Raw genomic sequence first — 21,674 nt, forward strand, 5'->3', positions numbered from 1 at the left:
CCAGTGGCTCCCAACCCTTGCCCTTGTCCCCCGGGGGTCACTTTTGTTTTCCTCCCTGAGGCCTCGCATTGGAAAGACCTTCCCCACAGAAGGTCCCTAGGTCCCAGGGACCGCCCCCCACCCCACCCCACCCCAGGCTTCAGGACCGGGCCCCTCTTAGCCCCCCAGCACGTTGCCTGCCCTGGGAGCTGTCCCCTGGCCTCATGCTCCCAGCCTCGGTGTACAGAGACCTCTCCAGGGACCTTGTTAAATGCAGGTTCTGAGGTGGGAGGTGGGGCGGGGCCTGAGGGGCCCCATTTGGAACCAGCCCCCCAGAGCCTCCGATGCCGCTGGCCCTGGGGCCGCACTTTGAGTGGGTGGATCCAGACCAGCCACTCTCAGCAGGTGCCCTTTAAAACTTCTAAAACACGCGGCACCTGACTCTTTGGCCAGAGGCACTGGTCTCTTTTCCCTTAGATTGTCAAATAAAAAGCCCACAGAACAAGGGTCAGCCCGTGTGAATGAATCAAAATCACGCCTATTTCTTTGTCACATGGGCAAAAAGTGTGTTGTCTGGTGTGCCTCAGAACTTTTGCGATGAGCTTGTGCGCCGTGAGATGAAGCAGCTCGAAAATCGCCGACCTCGACGAGTGGCTCGGAGCCCAGGCTGCGCCCCAGGAGTTTGAGACCCCCCTGCACCAGGGCGCCGTTCAGCCGGCGTGGTTCCAGCCACAGCTGCCCCCGGGCTCCGTGGGTGGCTTGTGTGTCTGTCCGTGGGCAAAAGCTCAACTCCTTAAGGCTTTTGGGATATTGAAAAGAGGTCCTTGGTCCCCATCATTACAAGGACTGTGTCGGGGAGGGGCTCCAGGCTTTGGTGCCCAGTGGCCCTGAACTTGGTCGCGCCCCCTGTTGGCCGAGGGAGCGTAGACATTGTGCTTCAGGGCCGCCGGGAGGGTGTGAGGGGCTTGGGGAAGCCCCCGAAATGTTCCCGGCCCATCACATGCTCCGTGGGAGATGCTACACATTTTTTTCCTTGGTTGACATCCTTGTTTTAGAGTGAGGCTTCTCTGACTCAGAGAGGTAGAGGCATTCTCCAGCGGCCACACAGCAAGTCAGTGGGGGGACCTAGGGCTGAAGCTGCAGCTTCTGCCTCCCAGCCTCGGGGCCTCAGTGCGGTGGGTGGGGGCCTCGCTGGAGCAGAAGGGGCAGCCCTGCGTGGGCAGCTGGAGCCAACTCTTCCTGAAGGTGCTCGGTGGCCGGTGCCAGGAAGGAGGCAGTGATTCCTGTGGCTTCTGCCCGTGGCCTTCGCCCAGCCCCTGGGGAGTTGCAACACCATCTCAGGTTGTCCTGCCTTCTCCCACACACTCCTTGCTTCTCCCTTGCCTCCGGCCAAACTGCGGAACATCAGACGCCGACTTAAAAGGATTGCTGTCTGAGGGCTTACAGAGAGTTGTGTAAGACTCCAGGGGCGGCCGTGTGGCCCGGCCAGCTTGGGGACTGCCTTCCAGAAGGTCCCTCCCGACGCAGGCAGGGAGAAGGGGTGGCAGGAGGTGTGGCGGGCGGGGCGTCTCAGCTCAGGGCCTGGGCAGCCTGGTGGGGACCCAGGCTGGTCGTGTCTGCCTGGTGGGGACCGGGTCCCCAAGGGGCAGCTCCTCCACCCAAACCCTGTCCCCTCTCTGCTCCCCGTGACCAAAATCCCCTTGACCCTGGCCCCTGTTCCTCTGCTCCCTCCTCTCTTGAACTCACTTCCTTCAGGTGTTTGTCTGCGCCTGGTCGTGGAAGCTGCCGTGACCAAGGTTACCAGCAGCCCCGAGGCTGCCGAGTGCCATGGTCGGCTGGTGCTCAGTCTTGTCCTGGCCCATTGGCAGCTGTGGACGCTGTGGCTCCTCCCTCTTCCCTGCACCGCCCGCCGCCTTTGAGACCACTCCCTGTGCCTTGCCGCAGCACCGGTGCTGCCCCGGATCCCTTCCTCGGTCCCTGGATGCCTCCCCTTCGTGTCCGCACCCCGGAGGGGCCCCCCACCCCCAGTCCACCTGGTCCACCCTGGTGCTCACCAACCCCAAACTCACCGGAGGTGCATTTCGGCCACCCGCTTATCGATACCGCCCTTGGGTGTCTAACAGACGTTTCATATTTAACCCTTTAAAACCTAAGAATTGCTTATTTCTGGAATTTTCCATTTCATGTTTTTGGACTCGAGTTGTCTGCAGGTACCTGAAGCCATGGGTCCCTGGGTCACCCCGAGCAATGCGGGGTCTCAGAGCCCACGGGCAGACGCTGCTGCGGGCCCCGTCTGCGGGGGGAGGGAGGGCAGTGGCTGGGGCTCGGCGGGGCTCCCACGGCGATCAGAGCCGACGTCCCATCGGCCTCTCGGGGCCCGAGCAGCGGGGCCCACAGAGGCTTCCCGGGTGCTGCCCGGGCCGGGCCCCTGGTGATGGCGTGTGTCGTTTCTCCCCCGCACAGCTACAGCCTCCGCCTGGCCAGCCGGTGCCCGGCGCCGGCCGCCCCGCACGTCACCCGGCAGTGTAGGAGCGTCAAGGCCACGGCTGCCGCGCAGCTCCAAGGACCCCTCCTCAAAGAGTAGAGGCTTCACCTGCTCCCCGACAGGTAGGAGGGGGGTGGAGCAGCTTCTGGGTCCCTCTGGGTGGCTCGGGGGGCGGCAGCAGGCTGCACCTGGCTCTTGGGTGGGCAGAGAAGGGGGGGGCGTGGTGGCTTGTGGAGTACCCTCTGTGGGCCAGGTAGGGCATGTGGGGGGGACCCTGGACACCCTGGATTCAGACCCCAGCTCTGCCACTTAGGGAGCCAGTCTCTCCAAACCCCCATTTCCACATCTATAAAACTGGACAGCAGTACCTACTTCGCAGGATTACGAGACTTCCAAGCGTCAAATATACGCCGCGCACCTAGAACAGTGCGTGGCACGCTTACCGCAGCACAAGGTAAGTGTTAGCAGCTGTCGTTTGGACAGTGAGAGTGACGATCGCGGTGGTGACAATGCTCGGCCTTTATTAACCGAGACCCACAGAGGCTTCAAGCCCGGAGGAGTTCGTGAAGTCCCCATTCCCACAGCGCGTTCGAAAGGAACACTAACCTGTAACATACTAAATGGCAGATATACGTCGAACCAGCATTAAGTCTCTTTCTAGATTTCCTGATGGTAAAACCCGAGTTCGTCCGTAGGAACCAAACCCACACCAGGGGCCTGGGTGGTGTCGGGGGTCGGAGCAGGCCGGGGCGTCCCTGTTGGTGACACAGCCTGCCCTCTGCCATCGTATCCCCGAGACCAGCCTCTCCAGCACAACCGGAGGGCCTCGTGCACCGAGACAGTGGGGCGCCAATTAAAAATACAGACCTCAGGGCCCCCACTGCAGTCCAGGGAGCCAGCACAGGCGGGGGCTGGCGTTAGCAGGCGGCTGGGCAGCTCTGGGGCGCGCTCAGGTCGGGGGTCGTTGGGGACGAGCTCACGGTGGTTCCAGGCGAGGATGGGCCGGGGTCTCAGTCTAGGGTCTCTGGGTTGTGCTGTTCTCTCTTCCACCTACCCTCCCAACCAGGTAGCTCGCTCACCTCTCGCTCAGCAGTTGGGGATTCTGAGCTCGGTCTTATTTCTCGGGGTGGGGGGAGGTCCAGGAGGGGAACAGAAATCAAATCCATCCTCCCAGGGGGGCTGTTGTCTGCAGCCAGAGCCGGGCCCGCCTCTCAGGAGCCAGGTTGAGCATGGAAACGGACACTGAGACTGCACAGAACAGGAAAGCCCAGACCCGCTCTCTGCCCCTCCCCTCGCACAGAGAGGAGGCTGGGGTTTGGGCCGGGGAGGCGTGGCCAGAGCCTTCTGGAGAATGGGAGGCAGTGCCAGGGTGAGCGGGTCCCGACTCGGGGTCCCCTGTGTGTTTTGGGGTCCTCCCTGTGGCCCTCCGTGTGGATGGGCTCACAGGGCATGCCTCCCAGCCCAGAGAGGGTGTTCTCTGCAGCCCGAGGGAGAGCCGGGTGCAGCGGGACTGGTTTCCCGCACAGGCCGAGGGCTTCTGTGGACCCCTGCAGTCTCAGCCTCTCCCCCGGGGTCAGGGCGCGGCCCCGCATGGGCGCCTTCTTCTGCCTCATTTCCTAACACACGCAGCTTCCCCAGGAGGTCCGAGGCCAGGGTGGTGGCTCTCCCGCTATCTTGCAGATGCTGCCTTCTGGCCGCGTCCTCTCGTGGAGAGAGAGCAAGTGCCGGTGTCCCTTCTTACGAGAGCACGAGTCCCCCCGCCCCATGACCTCACTGAAACCCAGTCGCCTCCCAGAGCCCCCACCTGCTCGTGCCACCGTTACACTGGAGGTTAGGGCCCAGTCTTCGGGGGACAGACAGTGCAGTCCGTCCCAGTTCCAGAACGATTGTTAAAAGGCCACGAAGGGATGCGTAGGTCAACACCCTGCTTTTACAGAGGGGGAGACCGGCAGAGGGGGGCCCGTGGCCGGCCTGGGAGCGGAAGTCCAGGCTCCCTCCTCACTGCCAGGAAGGACGGCGGACTTTCTGTGGGCTGTGCCCCCCTCCCCGAAATCACAGACGGACCGTACCTGCGTGTGGGCTCTGCCCTGCGAAGAGGATGATGTCCTCCAAGCACCCCGGACCCGGGTTCATGCTGTCGCCCGTGGCGGGCTGCAGGCTCCTGGGCAGCGTGGCCCGAGCGGGGTTCTGTCCAGCTCTGCCGCCCACCGTCTCAGCTGTGCCCCCTCTGCTCTGCTCTAACGACACTTCCCGCAAAGCCCAGAGCATGCTCTCGGCTTTCACGTCTGAGAAGGCGCCGCACCGCCTAGTCCAGGCCGAGCCTTGCGTGGCGCATCCGATCTTGCCTCTGTCTCTTTCCGGTCCACGGGGCCAGCAGGCCTCGTGCCCGAGGGTCTGGGAAGGGAGGTCCCGGGGAGGGGCTGGCACCTCTCCTTTGTCTGGACTCCACAGTGGTCCTCTGACCTTGGCTCCCACGGGTGGGTGGGTGGAGGGTCTACCTTGCCTGGCTCTCTGCTGGCAGAAACCCCCTGGGGGCAGCCTCTGCCAACCTCTCGCCCAGGGGTCCAGCCCACAGTCTCTGCTGCTGGGGCCACCTCCCCAGAGGGCTGCCTCTTGGGTAGGAGACCAGCAAGGTGACTTCTGTTTGGATCCCACTCAACAACCCACAGGAAAGTCTCGCGCGCTGACCACACTCTCCCCCACTCGTGCTCGGATGGGCGTGGGCACACGCAGGCCTGCACGGGGCAGGGGGCTGCCTCTGTCCAAGGTTCATGCTCCTCTGCAAGCAGCTGTCTCTCCAGCCCCAGCGGGTTTGGGGCTCCTCCCCCAGGTTTGGGGGAGGTCAGAACTGACCGTATGGTGACTTGAGTGCGCACGTCTGGAGTGGAGTTGAATCCCAGCTGCAGTAATCCTGGCAGCTGGTTCACTTCTCCGCGTTTCGGTTCGTGCATCTGTAAAGCGGGCATGCTGTAAGGATTTCATAGGCCGGTTAGTGCGTGAAAAGTATTCAGGAAAGTGCCTGGTGTGGAGTAAGCCATCCGTAGCCCGGCACTGCTGTTCTCACGGAATCGTTACGTTGTTGGTAGGAGGAACAGTAGTAATGGTAGAGGTTATCGCCAGACTGCCAGTCATGGTGATGCTAACCAGGCTCACTGGGTGAGAGGGCTGAACCCCTGCACCTGCCTCAGCCCAGTTCCAGCCTCGCGTTCAACCCCAGGCGGCAGACGCGCTCAGGCGCTCACGCGTGCCTGGCTCTGCGCCAAGTTCCATACATGGGGTTTCCATTGTGGAAGCACGGCTCGGCCATTCCCTTGAAACAGAAAGCACGTGCTGCAGGCTCCGGAGTGTGCTTGACCTGGGTTCGAGTCCCACCTCTGCCACTTCTCACCAGCCTGCCCTTGTAAAAGTTACTGCTCCTCCCTGAGCCTCTGTTCCTTCTGTGCAAAATGAGGGTCCCTGTCGCCTGCCAGGAGGGTGGTTGTGAGCACTGGAATGGAATTCAGTGACGTTGGAACTGCTTTGGAAAACTTCTTGGCCGTACCCACTGAAGCCGGACAGATGCATACATACCCCAGGTCCCAGCCCTGCCACTGCCAGGGCTGCACGCAGCCGGCGTGTGCGCGTGTGTGCACCAGAAAGCGGGTACAGGAGTATCACACTGCCTAGGTACGCCCACCCCTTGGCACCTCCACCGTCCGTCAGTAGGTTCACCGGTGCACGCACGTCTTTGAGACGTCCTCGTGCACAGGAGCGTCCCAGCAGCGCCACCCAGGGCGGCCCCAGACTGCGCACCGCCCGGCCGGGCATGGGCAGTAGGCCGGTCAGGTGACGCGGTGATCCCACCACTGAACTCCTCCGCGGGGGGAGAGGAGGCTGAGAAAGACGCACCGTGCCATGCGCTCGGAGCAGATGACGCTCAGGCGCAGGCGCGTTCCGCGGAGGAAGTCAGGCACAGAGGACGGGTGCCGATGAGCCTCATTTATCCACATGAAAACACGGGGCATCTGGCCGTGCTGGTAGAGGTCAGGATGGCGGCTGTTCCGGGGTGAGAGTGTCCGTGGTCAGCCCCCGAAAAGAGGGCTGCGCGCGGGGCTGAGGGGAGCTTGGCCCCGTTCTATCTCCTGATCTGGGTGCTGCTTGCGCACGTGCGTTCACCGAAAATTCTCCAGGCTTTGCTTTTCTCTGCGTGTTTGCTGGACTTGAATAAGTAGCTCAGCTGGAAAAATGAGGTGGGGTGATGCTTGAGCAGCCCACTGAACGTGCGGTGGCCATTAGTCTTGTTCTGTTCTTTGTCTCCTCAGCACCTGAAGTGACCTGGAACCAGAGAAGCCAAAGGGACTGGCCTCCTGCCCTGCAGGCAGCACCGACCTACCCCAGTTCCACGAGCCTGTGCGAGAGCGGGAGTGCGTGAGTGAGTGCGCGCGTGGGAGTGCGTGTGCATGTGTGCGCGTGCGTCCGCGCCGTCGTCAGCCGAGCGTCCCGAGCCTCACGGAGGCGGGGCGGCAGCAGACTTCACACCGCGGAGGAGGACCCTCCGGTGCCCCCGCCCGGACTGTGCTCTGCAGCCCAGCCTCCCTGCAGGGGGCGGGGCCTCTCCTACTATGCAATTTTTCAAGAGCTCCTTGATCCTGCTTTTTGCTTCTCAAGTTGTTCTCTGCTGGGGCGGGGACCTTGGTCTGGCCCAGGGGGTGAACTCCAGTCCTGTCCAAGGAAGGCCTTCGGGAGGACGCCAGGCTCCCCTTCCGACCGCCCCGCCCCCCCTCCCGAATCCCCCACCATCTCTGGGAATCAATGGCGCGTAGACTCGCGGGAGCCTCGCTGCCCCTCCCCCTTGGCCTGTGCGCTTGGAAAACCCCCTTCCTGGCCCGAGTCTTCTGGGCTGCCGGCACTTGAGTCATTTCCAGATTTGAAATTGTGCTTAGTCCACGTGCATCGGGAGAAAGCCCTTGTCCTCATTTATGGGGCGGGTTTCTCGCGTGGGACGGGCGCGTGGGGGGAGGGGATGTCCCGTGGGCTCCTTTGCCTCCCCGGGTGGGACCATCAACGCTTCCAGTGTCTGAGCTTCTCAGAGTAGCCGCAAAGGGAAACGGACAAACAGACGCTGGGAAATGAACATTAGATGGGAAGTTAGAAAGCATGGAGCGGGGAGGAAAAGAGACCCTGGGAGCGCTCCGTCCCCGGCCAGGGACCGGTGGAGGTGGCTCCCGCTCGCTGGGGGGACCGTCCATGCCTCGGAGAAACGGGTGCGCTGGGCTAGGAGTTGGGACCCAGTGAGGGTCTTGGGTTTTGTGCCTTTGGGGCAGACCCCGGACGAGGATGTCTGAGACCACTCGCGCTGCTTCCTCGTCCCCACGTCCGACAGTAACGTATCCGCCCCCAACGTGGAAGGAGGGGCTTTGGAAGCCAGCCGAGTGGGCACGTGCAAAAAAGGGACTTTTTTTTTCAGGGCTACTATGGTTGATCTTGCAACTCTGTAAATATGTATGTAGACAGTTTTCAAAGCACGTATTTATGTCCCTGACTGTAAATGACCCGTTTTTAAAGTTTTATAACTTGTGTTATTTAATGAATCAGTCGACCGGCTGCAGTGCGGGCTCTGAGGACGGTCCAGGAGAAAGTTCTCGTGAGATCCTCACACGGGCAGAACAAATGCTGATGGTTGTCCTCCGCCGCAGTTTTCCCGTTTCCGACCCGCTGACAACCGTGGCTTGTTGTCGATGGTCATAAACCAGAAGGCAGCCTTTTGCCTGCTCCCAAAAGGGACCCTCACAAGCGTGAACATCTGGGGCTGTTCCTCGTCCTAACGGTTTTGTCCCATACACGCCAGCACTTACCAACCGTACCCAGCCTCCCAGTTCTCGAGGGTTTTCCCCGTGGAGCAGCGAGGAAGGCTTACGAACCCAAAACTTGAAAAGTCACCTTCAGCCAATGGCAAGCTCTGGAAATGTTGCGTGTGGGGGGGATGGGGAGCCGCTCATTCTTTGCGTGTGCAAAGGCGCCGGCCAGCTCTCAACACTCGGGGACTGTCGGGAAAACTGCTACAAGCCGTCTAGTCGAGAAAAGGGGGAGCGGTTTGACGAGGAGCGGCGTCTCCTGGCCCGTGGTGGCTTCGGAGCGTGGGTTTGGGCCTCCGCTCTGTATCTGCCCTGTGAAGAAAACTAACAATAAAAGCGTGAAGTGCGATTGTCAGGAAGGAGCGTGCGAGTGGTCCTTGGGGTTTCCGGGTTTCGGGCCTCCCGCTTTGGTGGTGACCGTGTGGCCGGCGTGGGAGTGGGCTGGGGGTGGCGGGGCCGTCCTGGAGGACGCCGTTCCTGCAAGGAGAGAGAGCTCAGGTGTCAAGGAGCTCACGGTGCACATGGCTCACCAGGTGAGCAAAGTTACGCTGCCTTCACGCCCCCTCCCCCCTGCCCGCGGTGAGTGGAGCCATCACACGAAGACTACAAAGGCCGCCGGGGACTGCCCATGTACTACTTTCTTTAAACGGCTTTACTGAGCTCTAATTCGTACACCACGTCGTTTACCCACGTGAGTGTGCAGATCCGTGGTCTCAGTTCACAGAGTTGTGCGACCATCACCGCTGTCCGTCTTAGAGCATTTTCAGCCCCCACGCCTCCCCGAGCCCCGGGCTCTTGCTCCGCCCCAGGTGCATGGCCATATCAGAGGCACAGACTTAAAAGTACGGGCTCAGGGGTCCCCAGCCAGGGTTCATTGCCAGCTCCGCTGCTTACTGGCCGCGTGACCTGGGGCTGGTCACCGACCTCAGCGTGGTTCCTTACTTTTACAAGGGATCGATCGCTGCACCCACCGTCCTGTGTTCTAGTGAGGAGATAAATTAGCTACCACGGAGTCTCCTTAAGGTAAGTGAACTTACCTGTTTCCCACATCACCCGGCTGACTGTCGAATGGGAGATTCCTGGCCTCCACCCGCCGCCCGCACTGAATCAGAGCCCCTGGGGTAGTCTAGGCTCTACGATTTTGTCAGCTCGTCCCACTCATCCCGGCACGTTTAATGCCTGCTAAGGTCGCAGACTGCAGCCATGGCAACGATGGGGAAGAAACATTCCTGGCCCGAGCCAGACCACCGTGGTCTCGGGGCCCGCGGGTGAGCCAGGTGCTCCTTGTTAACGCTGCTCAAGGACAAAAGGGGGCTTGAGGCTGCAGAGCTTGCTGCTTGGCCAAGGGAGAGGGAGGTGTTTCTCTGAGTTCGCTGCCCCAACGAGGGCGGCCTGAGGTGTGCGGAGGAGGCGGAGGCAGAGAAGCAGTGGTCTGAGGTGCGGTGGTAGGGTGTCCAGCTCCCTCTGACCCGCTGGGTCCGGAGGGCGTGTCCACTAGGCTAGGGGACCAGGAGTGTCAGAATGCCCCAGCAGCCTTGCCACGCACGGCTCAGCCGAGAAGACACATGGCGGACCCCTGGCTGGAGGGAACCTGTGCTTCAAGGGGGGCACCTGGCCCCGGGGCCCCCCCGCCCTTTACAACAGGCGTGCCTCGCCCAGCCCGGTGGGAGCCAGAAGCTGCAGCCTGTCCCCGATGGATGGGGCACAAAGTAAGTTTCCCCCTTCCCCTCCTGACCTGCCCTCCTACTCCAGCAGCCGGGCCTGGGAACGGAGGCTGGGGGCCGCTGAGTGTCAGCACTTGCATAGACATAAGAATGAGGGTCTCCTTAAATGTTGCACCCTAATGCCTTCCATATTTTCTCCTCACTCTGGTCCTGGCAACCTGTGAGGCTGCGTGTGTGTCTCTCTGGGCTGTGTAAACATCTCCGAATTGCATCATGTCACTTTAAGAACCCTCCAACAGCATCCCATGCACTTAGAATAAGATCCAACTCTCTTTCCTGGTTGGGAAGGCCCTGGGGCCCCAGCCGCACTGTGCACACCACTTCCCCACCCTCTCCGTTCCGGCCGTAGCAACTGGCTCTCAGCATCTGGGTGAAGTAAGTCAGTCCTCTCTGCCACGGGTCCTTGGCATCGGCTAATCACCGCCTGCAATGAACACCCGCCTGCCCCCCAATACCACATGGCCCTCAGCCTGTCTCCTCAGTTCCCTTCCCTGGCCGCTCAGTCTAAAGTGGCCTCCTGGGCGCCTGAGATTTTTTTTTTAAGATTTTATTTATTTTTAGAGAGGGGAGGGAGGGAGAAAGAGAGAGAAACATCAATGTGCGGCTGCTGGGGGTCATGGCCTGCAACTCAGGAATGTACCCTGACTGGGAATCGAACCTGGGATACTTTGGTTCACAGCCCGCGCTCAATCCACTGAGCTATGCCAGCCAGGGCCCGCCTGAGATTGTCTAGTCTCTCGACTTCTCTAGAACGTCAGCCCCCTGGGAACCGAGGGCTGGTGCTTGTTTACTCCCGTGCCGTCTCAGCGGCCAGAGGGGGGTGAGGGGGGTTTTGTTGTAAATGCCACTGTTTCAGAGGGAGGGTTTCCGGATAAGACCCAGCACGCCCGGTTACATTTGAATTTCAGATAAACCAATGATGTTTTAAAGCATGAGTATGTCCCAAATACTGCATGGTGCGTACTTATACTTGGAAAAAAAAATGGTGTTGAGCTAAAATAAAAATGTAACCGAGTGTCCTTTATTTTTATTTGCTGAATCCGGCAACCCTACTCAGAGGGCCAAGCCCCTGGGAATGTCCTTCTCTTCGGGGACGTCTTGCTGGTCCCAGCTGGTCACTGTGATTGCTTGTCAGTCAGCGCTGGCCCTCAGCCCAGCAGCCGAGTCAGCGGGTCCCCTGCTGTTAATTACAGCTCATGCTTCGGACGGGAAGGTCACCAAGTGTCAAGTGGGGCCCTGAGGACCTTCTAGAATGTTCAAGTGGCTCTTGACACCTGCCTACAGCTTGGGGTTGTGGCTCTGACTTTTGCTTGATGCCTATGATTTAAAAAAAAAACAAAACACCAAAAACCAGAAACAAAAAAATAAACCACCTTGCCTTTCTTTCCATCTGATGTGGGATTCCTGGGCGCAAGGGCCGACAGCGGAGCGGTTTGGGCCCTGGCTGGGAGGATGTTGCCAAATGCCATCTCTCTTGGGCAAGGAAGGGCTCCCGGAGCTGAGGGACTCTGGGCCCCTTCCCCGGAGGCCGTGCTGGGCGAGCCCTTGCAAACCAGCTGTCACGTGGTCTACTTCTGCTCCGCGTTACCCAAGCGCCATTCGACGTTGCTGGCAGGGCTACGGCCCGTGCGGAGGGCTGGGAGCGCACGACACTCACTGCAGAGCCCTGGGGAATGGCGGCTGGGGGGCGCTGTCCTTCCTGGGACCATGTGGTGGTGGTGGTGGGGGGGCCCCTGCGTGGGCTGCCTCAGCACTCATTGTGGCCTCAGGGCCAGTCCTCACGAATCCTTACATACCAAATTTTAAATTTTTTAAAAAAGATTTTATTTATTTATTTTTAGAAAGGGAAGGGAGGGAGATAGAGAGAAACATCAATGTGCAGTTGCTGGGGGCCATGGCCTGCAACCCAGGCATGTGCCCTGACTGGGAATCGAACCTGCGACACTTTGGTTCGCAGCCTGCGCTCAATCCACTGAGCTATGCCAGCCAGCAAATTTTAAATTTTTAAACTAGAAAATGTAAGTTACAGCAATGTGAGAAAAAACAAAAAATCCAAAGAAATCCCCAGTGCACTGGCGCCCCTTGTCCCCCACCTGCCCCTGTGCCACTGTCCCCTTCCTTGCTGAGGGAGGCTCAGCACTGGCAGCCACAGATGGGTGGGGGCCTGGGCTACAGGCCGTCTGGGGTCTAACCCTGGCCCTGCCCCCGTGCCTGGCCGGGCACGGAACCCCTGTGGGGGTGAGTCCTCGTGTCCGGTGTGGGGTGTTCTGAGGAGGAAGGGAAGGCACTGGAGGATGCAGTTGGCGTCTGTCACGTGGAGAGACTTCAGTGGAGGAGGGATGACCCTGCTGGGACCTTGCAGTCTGTGATGATCCGCATGTGGTCACCCTCTGTGTTTCTGTGGCCACGTCTGCTCTGGGTGGTATCAGTCTGCTGGGGCTGCCATAATGCAACACCACGGGGGGGGGGGGGGACTTTAACAGCTCATTTATTTTCTCAGTTCTGGAGGCTGGAGATCCAAGGTCAAGGTGCTGGCAGGGTTGCTGTCCCCTGAGGCCTCTGTCCTTGGCTCGCAGGTGGCCGCCGCCTCTCAGTCTCCTCCCTCACGTGGCCTTTCCTCTGTGCACCTGCACCCCTGGTGCCTCTCCTCTTGTAACGACAGCGGTCCCGTGGGCTTGGGCTCATCTTTACAGCCTCGTGGAGCCTTAATTACCTCTTTGTCTCTAAACACACATTCTAAGTGTCCTGGGAGTTAGGATTGTGACATAGGAACCGGGGCAGAGGGGGCACAATCGGTCTAGAACACGAATATCCTGGTATTTTCTGTCCAGCTGACATCACAGGGGGGTCTGCGGAGGGGAGAGCTGAGCATGTAGTAGGTGTGGGTCTTGGGCAGATGCCGGACACCGGTCCGGGTCTTCGCTTTATTAACCTCACCCCAAAGGCCCTGCCCACCCTCCCCGGGGGCACGTTACTGTCCCTTGCTGGGCTCATAATTGGTGGCGTCCCCCTAAGTAGGAACTTGGGTAGCTGTTATCTTTTTGGTCCCCCCCCCCACTGTGCAGGTGTTGGTCAGGATGGGCTGTGTTTGCAGGAGTGACCAGCAAAATCTTAGCTGCTGATGACAGATGCTTGTTTCTTGTTCATACAACATATGATTGTAGATGATCACTTTTCTCGTGGTCGCTGACTCCTGGCTCAAGACAGAACAGCTGCCATCTTTTTTTTCTTTAACTTATTACAAAACGAAACACAGGTACAAAACATTCACACAAAGCAAGTGTTCAGCTCGGTGCGTTATATAAAGTGAACTCCCCCCTCACGGCCACCGGGGGCGGGAATGGAATCTTGCAGGTCACCCCGTCCTCAGGCCTGCTGGGACTTCCCTCTGAAAGTAACCCATGTCCTGACTTTCATAGACTCGTTTCCTTGTTTTATTTTTTTAAATTAAACTTTTTATTGAGATTAATTGTAGATTCAGACGTAACTGTAAGAAGTGATACAGAGCTCCCAGGTTCCCTGTGCCCCGTTTCCCGCCATGGTGACCGTGGTGACCGTGGCGCGATACCGCAGCCGGAATATTGACATCGGAAAGGTCAAGACAGAGAAGGTTTCCATCCCTGGGGACTCCTCCCGCCGCCCTGTTACGGCCAGCCCCGCTTCCCTCCCTCCCGTCTGCTCCCCAGCCCCCGACAGCTGGCTGTTCACCTGTCTCCCGTCTCTGGTTTTGTTAGCGCAAGAAAGAATGTTATGTGCGTGGAATCCCGCAGGGTGTCCCCCTTTAGGGGCTGGCCTCCTTCACGCAGCGCCACTCTCTGGAGTCATCCAGGGTGTCGCTTTTGTTGCTCAGGAGGTTCCCGTGGTGGGGATGCACCCCAGCTTGACCTTTCGCCCCTTCGCAGGCATCTGGGGCATCTCCGGTTTGGGGCTGTGATGGACGAAGCCGCCGTAGCAACTGCCAGGCCGTTTTCTAAAGCTGGCGAACTATCGTACGTTCCCCAAGGTCCAAGCGATCCCCTTCGTCTGCATCCCCGACGGCACTAGGCATTGTCACTCTTTTTTTTTTTTTTTAGCCATCGTGATTTGGAGTTGCATTTCTCTAGTGGCTAATGGGGCGAGGCTTCCCCTGCGTTCATCGGCCACCCGGGTATCCTCTTCGGGGAAACGTCTGTTCGTGTCTTTCACCCGCGTTAGAATTGCACTGTTTGGGTTTTGCTATTGAGTTCTGAGAATTCTTTCTATGTTGCAGACAGCTGTCCTTTGTCAGGTTTGTGGTTTGCAAATATTTTCTTGCAGTCTGTAGCTTGTCTTGTTTGGTTCTTCTAACAGGGTTTTTGATAAAGCAAGAAAAAAAAACCCCAAAAACAAAACCTTCGACGAAGTCTAACGTACCCATTTATTCTCCTCCGCGTTTGCCGTCAGCCCCACCAGTCCTTGCCGAGCCCTGGAGCCCACACTTCCTCCCGTGGTTTCTTCTCCAAAAGTTTCACGGTTTTACTTCTTAGATTTAAGCCGGTGACTCACTTTGACTTAATTTTTGGGTAGTGTGTGAGATGTAAGTCAGGGCTTTTTTTTCCCCCTATGACTATCCACATACTTCAGCATTATTTGTCAAAAAGGCTACATTTCCTCTATCGAATTGCTTTTGCACCGTCTCAAAAATCAGCCGGGCCCGTGTGTGTGAGTCAGACTCCCTCTGGATTCTCTATTCCGTCGCACGGGTCACTGCGTGTCTTTTCTCCGGCCTTCCTGTGGCAGCTGGCTGTGCGCCATGGCCACGCAGCCTCGCTATGGCAGCTGCACAGTAAGTCCTGAGACCAGGCAGACCGATTCCCCCAGTTTTACTCCGCAGCCCCCACCCCCCAACCAGTCGTTTAGCTGTTATAGTTCCTTTGCCTTTACATATGGTTTTAAAATAACTTTAGGATTCAGATTAATCTGGTCTATACAGAAACAAATCTTGCTGGGACTTCGGTTAAAAACCTACATATTGCCCTGGCTGGCATAGCTCAGTGGATTGAGCGCGGGTTGCGAACCAAAGTGTCACAGGTTCGATTCCCACTCAGGGCACGTGCCTGGGTTGCAGGCCACAGCCCCCAGCAACCGCACATTGATGTTTCTCTCTCTCTCTCTCTCTTTCTCCCTCCCTTCCCTCTCTCAAATAAATAAATAAATAAACAAATAAAATAAAATAAAAATGAAGGAAATCTTACTTAAAAAAAAAACACCTACATATCAATTTGGGGAGACTAGACATTTTTACTCTGTTGATCTTCCATCCACGAACACGATATGTCTCTCCATTTATTTAGATATTCTTTGATTTTTGCATAATCTGTGTTGTGTAGGTTCAGCATGAAAGCTCTGAACACACTTTGGGAGATTTACTCAAATATTTCATATGTAAGTAATATTATATTTTTGACATTGGTTTTCCTTGCAAGTATAAGAAAATGCAATTGATTTTCTGTGTAGATCCGATATCCTGTGACTTTGATGCACTCAGTGGTTCTGAGAGTTTTTGGTAGATTCCTTGGGATTTTTTAAATACGGACAATTATGTCATCTGTAGATAAGCACAGTTTCATTTCCTCTTTTCTGGTCTGTATGCCTGTTGTTTCCCTTCCTTGTGTAGAATTAGTTTTAATTCCTTTTAACATACTCAGTAGAATTTTCAAGTGAAACCCATTTAGACCTGGAGATTTCTTTTTGGGGAGGTTTTGCATCATGAATTCAAAATATAAAATAGTTATAGGGTTGTTTCAATGATCTGTTTCATATTGGGTGAGTTGTGGTGATTTGTGTATTTAGAAGAAATGAGTCCATTTCTTCAAGTCGTCAAATCTGTGTGTGTCTAGCTGTTCACAGCAACACATTGCATTTCATTTCATTCCCAACACTGTTTCTTTTTCTCTTTGCCAGTCTTGCTGGAAGTTGATCCATTTTATCGGTCTTTTCAAAAAACCAGCTCTTTGTTTTATTGATTGTTCATGTTGTTCTTCTGTTTTCACTTTCGCTGATTTCTCATCTCTAGTGTCACCTTCCTTCTGCTTGCATTGGATTTGGTCGGCTTTTCTTTTTCTAGGTTCTTGAGGCGGGAGCTTAGATTATTGACGTGAGACTTGCCTCCTTTCTAATACGTGCATCCAGTGCTCTAAATTCCCCTCTCGGCGCCGCGTCCCTTCGATCTGTTGTGTTTTCATTTTCATTCAGTTCGATGTGCTCTTGATTTCTCTGGAGACTTCCTCTTTGACCCATGAGTGATTTAGAAACGTGTTGCTTAGTTTCCAAGTCCCAGGAGATGCTCCTGTTCTCCTCAGTTACGGCTTTCTAGTTGGCGTCTGATTGGTCAGATCGTCCACTGGGTGGTTTCCATCTTTTGTATTTGTTGAGGTTTATTTTTCCAGGTTCGTTGAGATAGAATTAGCATCTAACATTGTGCTAGCTCTAGGTGTACAACAGGATATATATAAAAAATCATTATATATAATCATATTTCACATATGTTGCAAAACAAATACCATAAATGGTTTAGTTAACACCCATCACCTCACATAGTTATAATTTGTTACTTGTGATGAGAGCTTTTGAGATTTACTCTTTTAGAAACTAACTTTCAAATACACGAGGAAGTATTAACTGTGGTCACCATGTAGTGCTTTTGATCTGTAGTTGGGAATCTGCAGTTGAGAATGTGAAAATAACTGTTTTCGGTTTGTGGTTGGTTGAATCTGCTGATGCAAAACTCCTAAACACAAAGATCTGATTTGTTGAAAAATATCTGATATATTGGGTTGGCCAAAAGGCTTGTTTGTTTGTTTTCTAAAGATGGCTCTAGTAGTGCTTAGTTGTCTTTAACTTCATTCAAAACAACTTTGATAGATTGTATTGTGACAGCTGTCCTATCAGTGTGCATTAAAAGACATCAAGATTGGTGAATTTTTGTGTAGGCATTTAAATATTGAAGATGGAAGAAAATATGCAACATATTATGCTTTATTATTTCAAGGGAGGTAAAAGTACAACTGAAACACAAAAAAAGGGTTTGTGCAGTGTGTGGAGAAGGTGCTGTGACTGGTCGAATGTGTCAAAAGTGTTTTGCAACGTTTCGTGCTAGAAATTTCTCACTGTATGATGCTTTATGGATGGGTACACCAGCTGAAGTCGATAGCAATCCAGTCGAGACATTAACTGAGAACAATCAACATTACACCACACAGGACATAGCCAACACACTCAAAGTATCCAGATGAATAGTTATTGGTGAATATGAAAAGCGTGTCTTTTGTTTTATACGGAAAAAGCTAAGTGGACTTTTTGGCCAACCCAGTGAGTGGACTTGCCCAGTTCAAACTCATGTCGTTCAAGGGTCTCCTGTACTAGTTTAAGAGGAAGCACTTCATCCTTAAAACGATTCCAGGCTAAGCGTGTGGGTGAAGATGCGTTGAAAAGGAACGCCCAGGAATGGCGCATTTGGGAAGGCGGCTTTGCACAGCGCCCGGTCCCCTCTGCAGAGAAGAGTGAGCGGAGGATGGGGATTGATCTGGGAGAAGCGAAGGACGAGCCAAGCGTGGATTAGGGAATTCTCCTTTTTCCCCCAAAAGTGTTGCGTTTCCTCCCCGGGCCCCTGGGAACCTGTTTCCAGCAGAGGGCATGATGCGTGCCTGGAGCCCCGTCTGCGTGTGAGATGCGGTTCCGCGTGCTGTGGTTGTGTACGTGCACGTGCAGTGCAGAGGCGACTGGGGGCACGGTGCCTGTCCGCACTTGGAGTCTGTGGGGAGGGCGGGAGCTCCGGTGTCTTTCAAAGGGTGACCCTCCACGATGGGGCATGCCCTTGTCCCTGCTTGGCACCCGAGTCCCCTTCCTGACAGTGTCTTGCTGCTCTGAGGGCGTAGCTTCTCCCCTCCGCGGCTGGGTCAGGAGGGCCAGGTCGAGTCACTGTGCACCCTGTTTAGCCGCCCAAGGGGCGTGTGCTTCCTCTCACCACCCTGGCACGGCCCCGGGGCTGAGCAGGGTGCCCACCCTTAGCTCTTGTCTGAGACCGTGGATTCCGAGAGAGGGATACAACACCGGAAAAAGTGGCTGGTGGTCATGCGTCTCAGCGCCCGCTCCCTGACCAGATACTTGCGCCTTAGCACGGCGCCCACAGTTCTGGCTCCCAAGTCCCTGTGGATGTCTTAGGTGGCCTGTGTCACTTGGAGTTTTGGCTGCAAGCTGCGGTGCTGACTGTGGTTTTCCCTAAGGAATAGCCAAGTATCTCTCTATGGGAACATTGGTAGGAAGGAGGCTGGAGGACCCAGCTGGGACGTGGGCACTGACCGGGGCTATTCTGGAGGGCCGAGAGAGAGCAGGCACGAGATCAGGTCTCCGCAGAAGCAGTCCGCCAGAACCGAGCTGCAGCTGCTCGGGCATGCGGCTGTGTCTTCAGACTGCCCCACTAGAGCCGTTCTGGAATATTCCTGTTTGCCCTTCCCTCTCTGCTTTGCTCTCCAGACAGTAAAGTCTTGGTCGGGAGGGTGGCATGTGCCAAGCCTGGGTCACCTGCTTGGTGAATTGCCGGGGTCTGGGGCAGAAGGAGAAAGACCCCTCTTTCTGACTTCCACAGCTAACGGTAAAGTAGCTAATACTTCACATGATCAGAACCCGCCCCAGCATAAGGAAGGAAGTCGGATTCTAGACGTCAAAACTGGGCAGGCCCACGTGCTGCTGATTTCCATTCCAGGCTCCCCGATTTTTATGCCAGTATATGGATTCTTCAAATCCCTGAATGCTTTCCAATAAATCCTCTTTGTTTTCTAGCCAGAATCCTCTGTCTTGTCCTCAGTGATCTCTAATGAAAGTATGTCTCTTTGCTCTCATCTGAACTCTGTCAGTGCGCCGTAGAAGTTTGGAGATCTCGAAGTCCAGACTCCCAGTGTGTTCTTACTCCATGCTCTGGACCGTCGTGTTCAGGGGAATAAATGACCTGCACGTCTGTTGCCGATAGCAGGTTAGTGAGGACTGGCCGTGAAGAGTGTTTTTCAAGTTCTTGGCCCAAGAGCTTGCTACAGTCAGGGCTCGGTCCTCGGCGGCTTCTGAACTCGTCAAACCCTGTACTCGTCACCTTTGACAAGAAAAAAAAAATGTGTTCGCACTCGGTGTTTGCTTGGGACTCATTGCCCTTGCTGGGACTTGTTTGAGTCAGAGTGCTGCCCCACAAGAGAAAATGCTTCGTCGTTCCGTGCTTGTTGGCATTGGCACTCGTCATGAGTTCCAGGGGATGAGTTAATGGCGCGTACCAAGGTACCACTGTATGTTCTTTGAAGTGTAAGTGTCGAGCCTTGGACACGGAGCAGCGGCATCAGCCCGGCCCTTCCACCTCATTCGGCCCAGTCCCGCTGGAGGGCTTTCTGTTGAGAAGTTCATGATCATGGGGGCGGGAGGCAATTGCTCAGAAATGAGCACGAAATCACTTTGCCCCGGTGACGGGGTTTGACTGTGGAGGGCGTGCTCCTAATAGCTCTGCCGTAACCCTCTGGGTTCTCTGAGAAGCAGATTCTGGAGCCAGAGTGAGTGCTCAGGATTTTATGGGAAACTGCTCCTGGGGTCTGCCTCTGTGAAAGAGGGGAGGGGAATCAGGGCTGGACAGAGGGGGAAGTCACACCCACAGCCCTCACTGACCCCACAAATTGCTTGTGAAGGTATCAGAGTATGGCACCCCAAAATAACACCACATTGGCATGAGTATTATTTTGAGCAGAAGACAATTGCAAACAAGCAGATACACAAAGAGCTCTCTGGCTTCCCCCTACTTGCCCAAAACAGGACATACATTTTAAAGGTATCCCCCCTTCCTCTCCCTGCCAGGAAGGAGAGAAGTTAATCACTGGACCCTTACACCCTGATCCGTCCACAGACACCACCAGAGGAGCCTACATAACAACCTTCACCATCCTCGCACCGTTCACTATCCTCGCCCTAGAAGCTCAAAGGTTGTTCCTTGTCTTGTCACTTCTCTAAAAACGTGTTGTTCACCCTGGCTGGCGTAGCTCAGTGGATTGAGTGTGGGCTGCGAACCAAAGTGTCGCAGGTTCGATTCCCAGTCAGGGCACATGCCTGGCTTGCCAGCCACGGCCCCCAGCAACCACACATTGATGTTTCTCTCTCTCTCTATCTCCCTCCCTTCCCGCTCTAAAAATAAATAAATAAAATCTAAAAAAAATATGGCACTTTAAATACGAATTATTTTAGCGAAAGGCAGTTGAGAAGAAGCGGACACAAGAAAAACACTCTCCCCTCTCCTCTCTGTAGTTCTTAAACACTGGAGACAATCCCTGATTCTCTTTGGCCCCCAGCTGACACCAGAGGAATCTGCGTAACACACCTTATACTAAAACCACCTTATCGTCCACTGGTTTTGCCCCATCTATGTATCTTCCCCCCCCATTTGCCTCCCCTAAAAGCCTAAAAACTCGCTTTCCTTTGTGTTGTCGCTTCTCTATAAATCGTGTTTGTTAAGGTGCCGTATTGGCCTCAAGTTCTAACCTCGACGTCGAGTTACTCAGCGCTGAGTTTCTTCCACCTGGACGGGTGCTGCGTGTGGCAATGAACTTGTGTGTGTTTTTCTCTTGTTCACCTGTCCTTCATCCGTCTAAAGTGCAAGGGCCCCAGCTGGGGAACCTCGGAGGGTGCAGGCAACGGGTCTCCGCCCCACAGACACCAGACAGAGGACTTGGAGGGAGGGGGCGGGGCAGAGGATTCAACAAGGTTCCCTGGCGCACCACAGTCCCTGCTTTTGGAGAAAAGTGGGAGGTGGAACACGTGCTCGGGACGGACAGGGACTGCTGCACACTGGACACTGGCCGACTGCACGTCCTCCCTGGGGCTGGAGCCTCAGTAGGCGCAGAGGAGACAGCACGGTCCTCTTCTGAAGACCCTTGCATCAGGGGTCTCAGTGCAGGAGGTCGGCTTCCTGGGCCCCTGCTCGGGTGCCAGGCACAGCGCGGCGGCTGCAGGGACCAACGGGCCGGCTCTGTGCCCTCGAGGCACACCCTGCAAATGGCGAGGTGGGCATCCAAGTTCAGACCCGCACTCCCGGAAGTCTGACGTGCTTCCTCCTGTCACGTCTGTCTCCGGGGCTGGCCTCCCTGAGCGGCCTCATCAGTGCGCGGTGCGTGTCGGCCGGGTTGACAGCCCTTGACAAGCCCATCAAAGCAGCAGCACTCAGCGATCCGCGCGACGGGCTCCCACGCTGCACACCAGCGAGCGGCTGCCCCGTGTCAGCCCTGTGGTGGGCGCTGAGGCTGAGCAGATGGGTGTCGGCTGTTGATCTCAGGCAGGCGCACGAGGGCGGTGGGTGGGGTGTCAGAGGACACCAGGGTTTGGGTCGTGGGCAACAGAAGCTGAGTCTGGCTGACCTCAGCTGGAGATGGTGTGCCAGGAGGTGCCGGGACGGCTCACGGGGCCGGAGGAGGAGCTGGACGTGGCCTCCGGAAAGACGGGAGTGGGCAGCAGCCCCAGCGGCCTGAAGGGTGGGAAACAGACCAACGGGGAAAGACCGGTTCTCACCGTTCTCCTCGCCTTGGCCGACATCAGGTAGCCGCAGCACGAGAATCCGACTTGACTTTGGCCCTCTGTCCACTCCTTTGGCTGGAAGTGGACAGGACTCTGGGT

At 56.1% G+C, this 21,674-nt stretch overlaps 1 protein-coding gene across 5 annotated transcripts in view; it reads left to right on the forward strand.

Annotated features, from left to right (window-relative positions):
* The window catches only part of PRDM2 (PR/SET domain 2), a 111,432-nt gene extending 102,789 nt beyond the window's left edge, over positions 1–8,643 (forward strand). For all 5 annotated transcript variants that reach the window (XM_045858538.1, XM_045858541.1, XM_045858540.1 and 2 more), the window contains 2 exons: positions 2,443–2,586; positions 6,766–8,643. In XM_045858538.1, the coding sequence (XP_045714494.1) occupies positions 2,443–2,563 (121 nt within the window). In that variant the 3' untranslated portion in view covers positions 2,564–2,586; positions 6,766–8,643. The remainder of the gene's footprint in view (positions 1–2,442; positions 2,587–6,765) is intronic.
* Positions 8,644–21,674: the final 13,031 nt, after the last annotated feature.

Source organism: Phyllostomus hastatus, unplaced genomic scaffold (genome assembly GCF_019186645.2).
Source record: "Phyllostomus hastatus isolate PE091 unplaced genomic scaffold, TTU_PhHast_1.1 phas_scaffold_182, whole genome shotgun sequence".
NCBI lineage: Eukaryota > Metazoa > Chordata > Mammalia > Chiroptera > Phyllostomidae > Phyllostomus > Phyllostomus hastatus.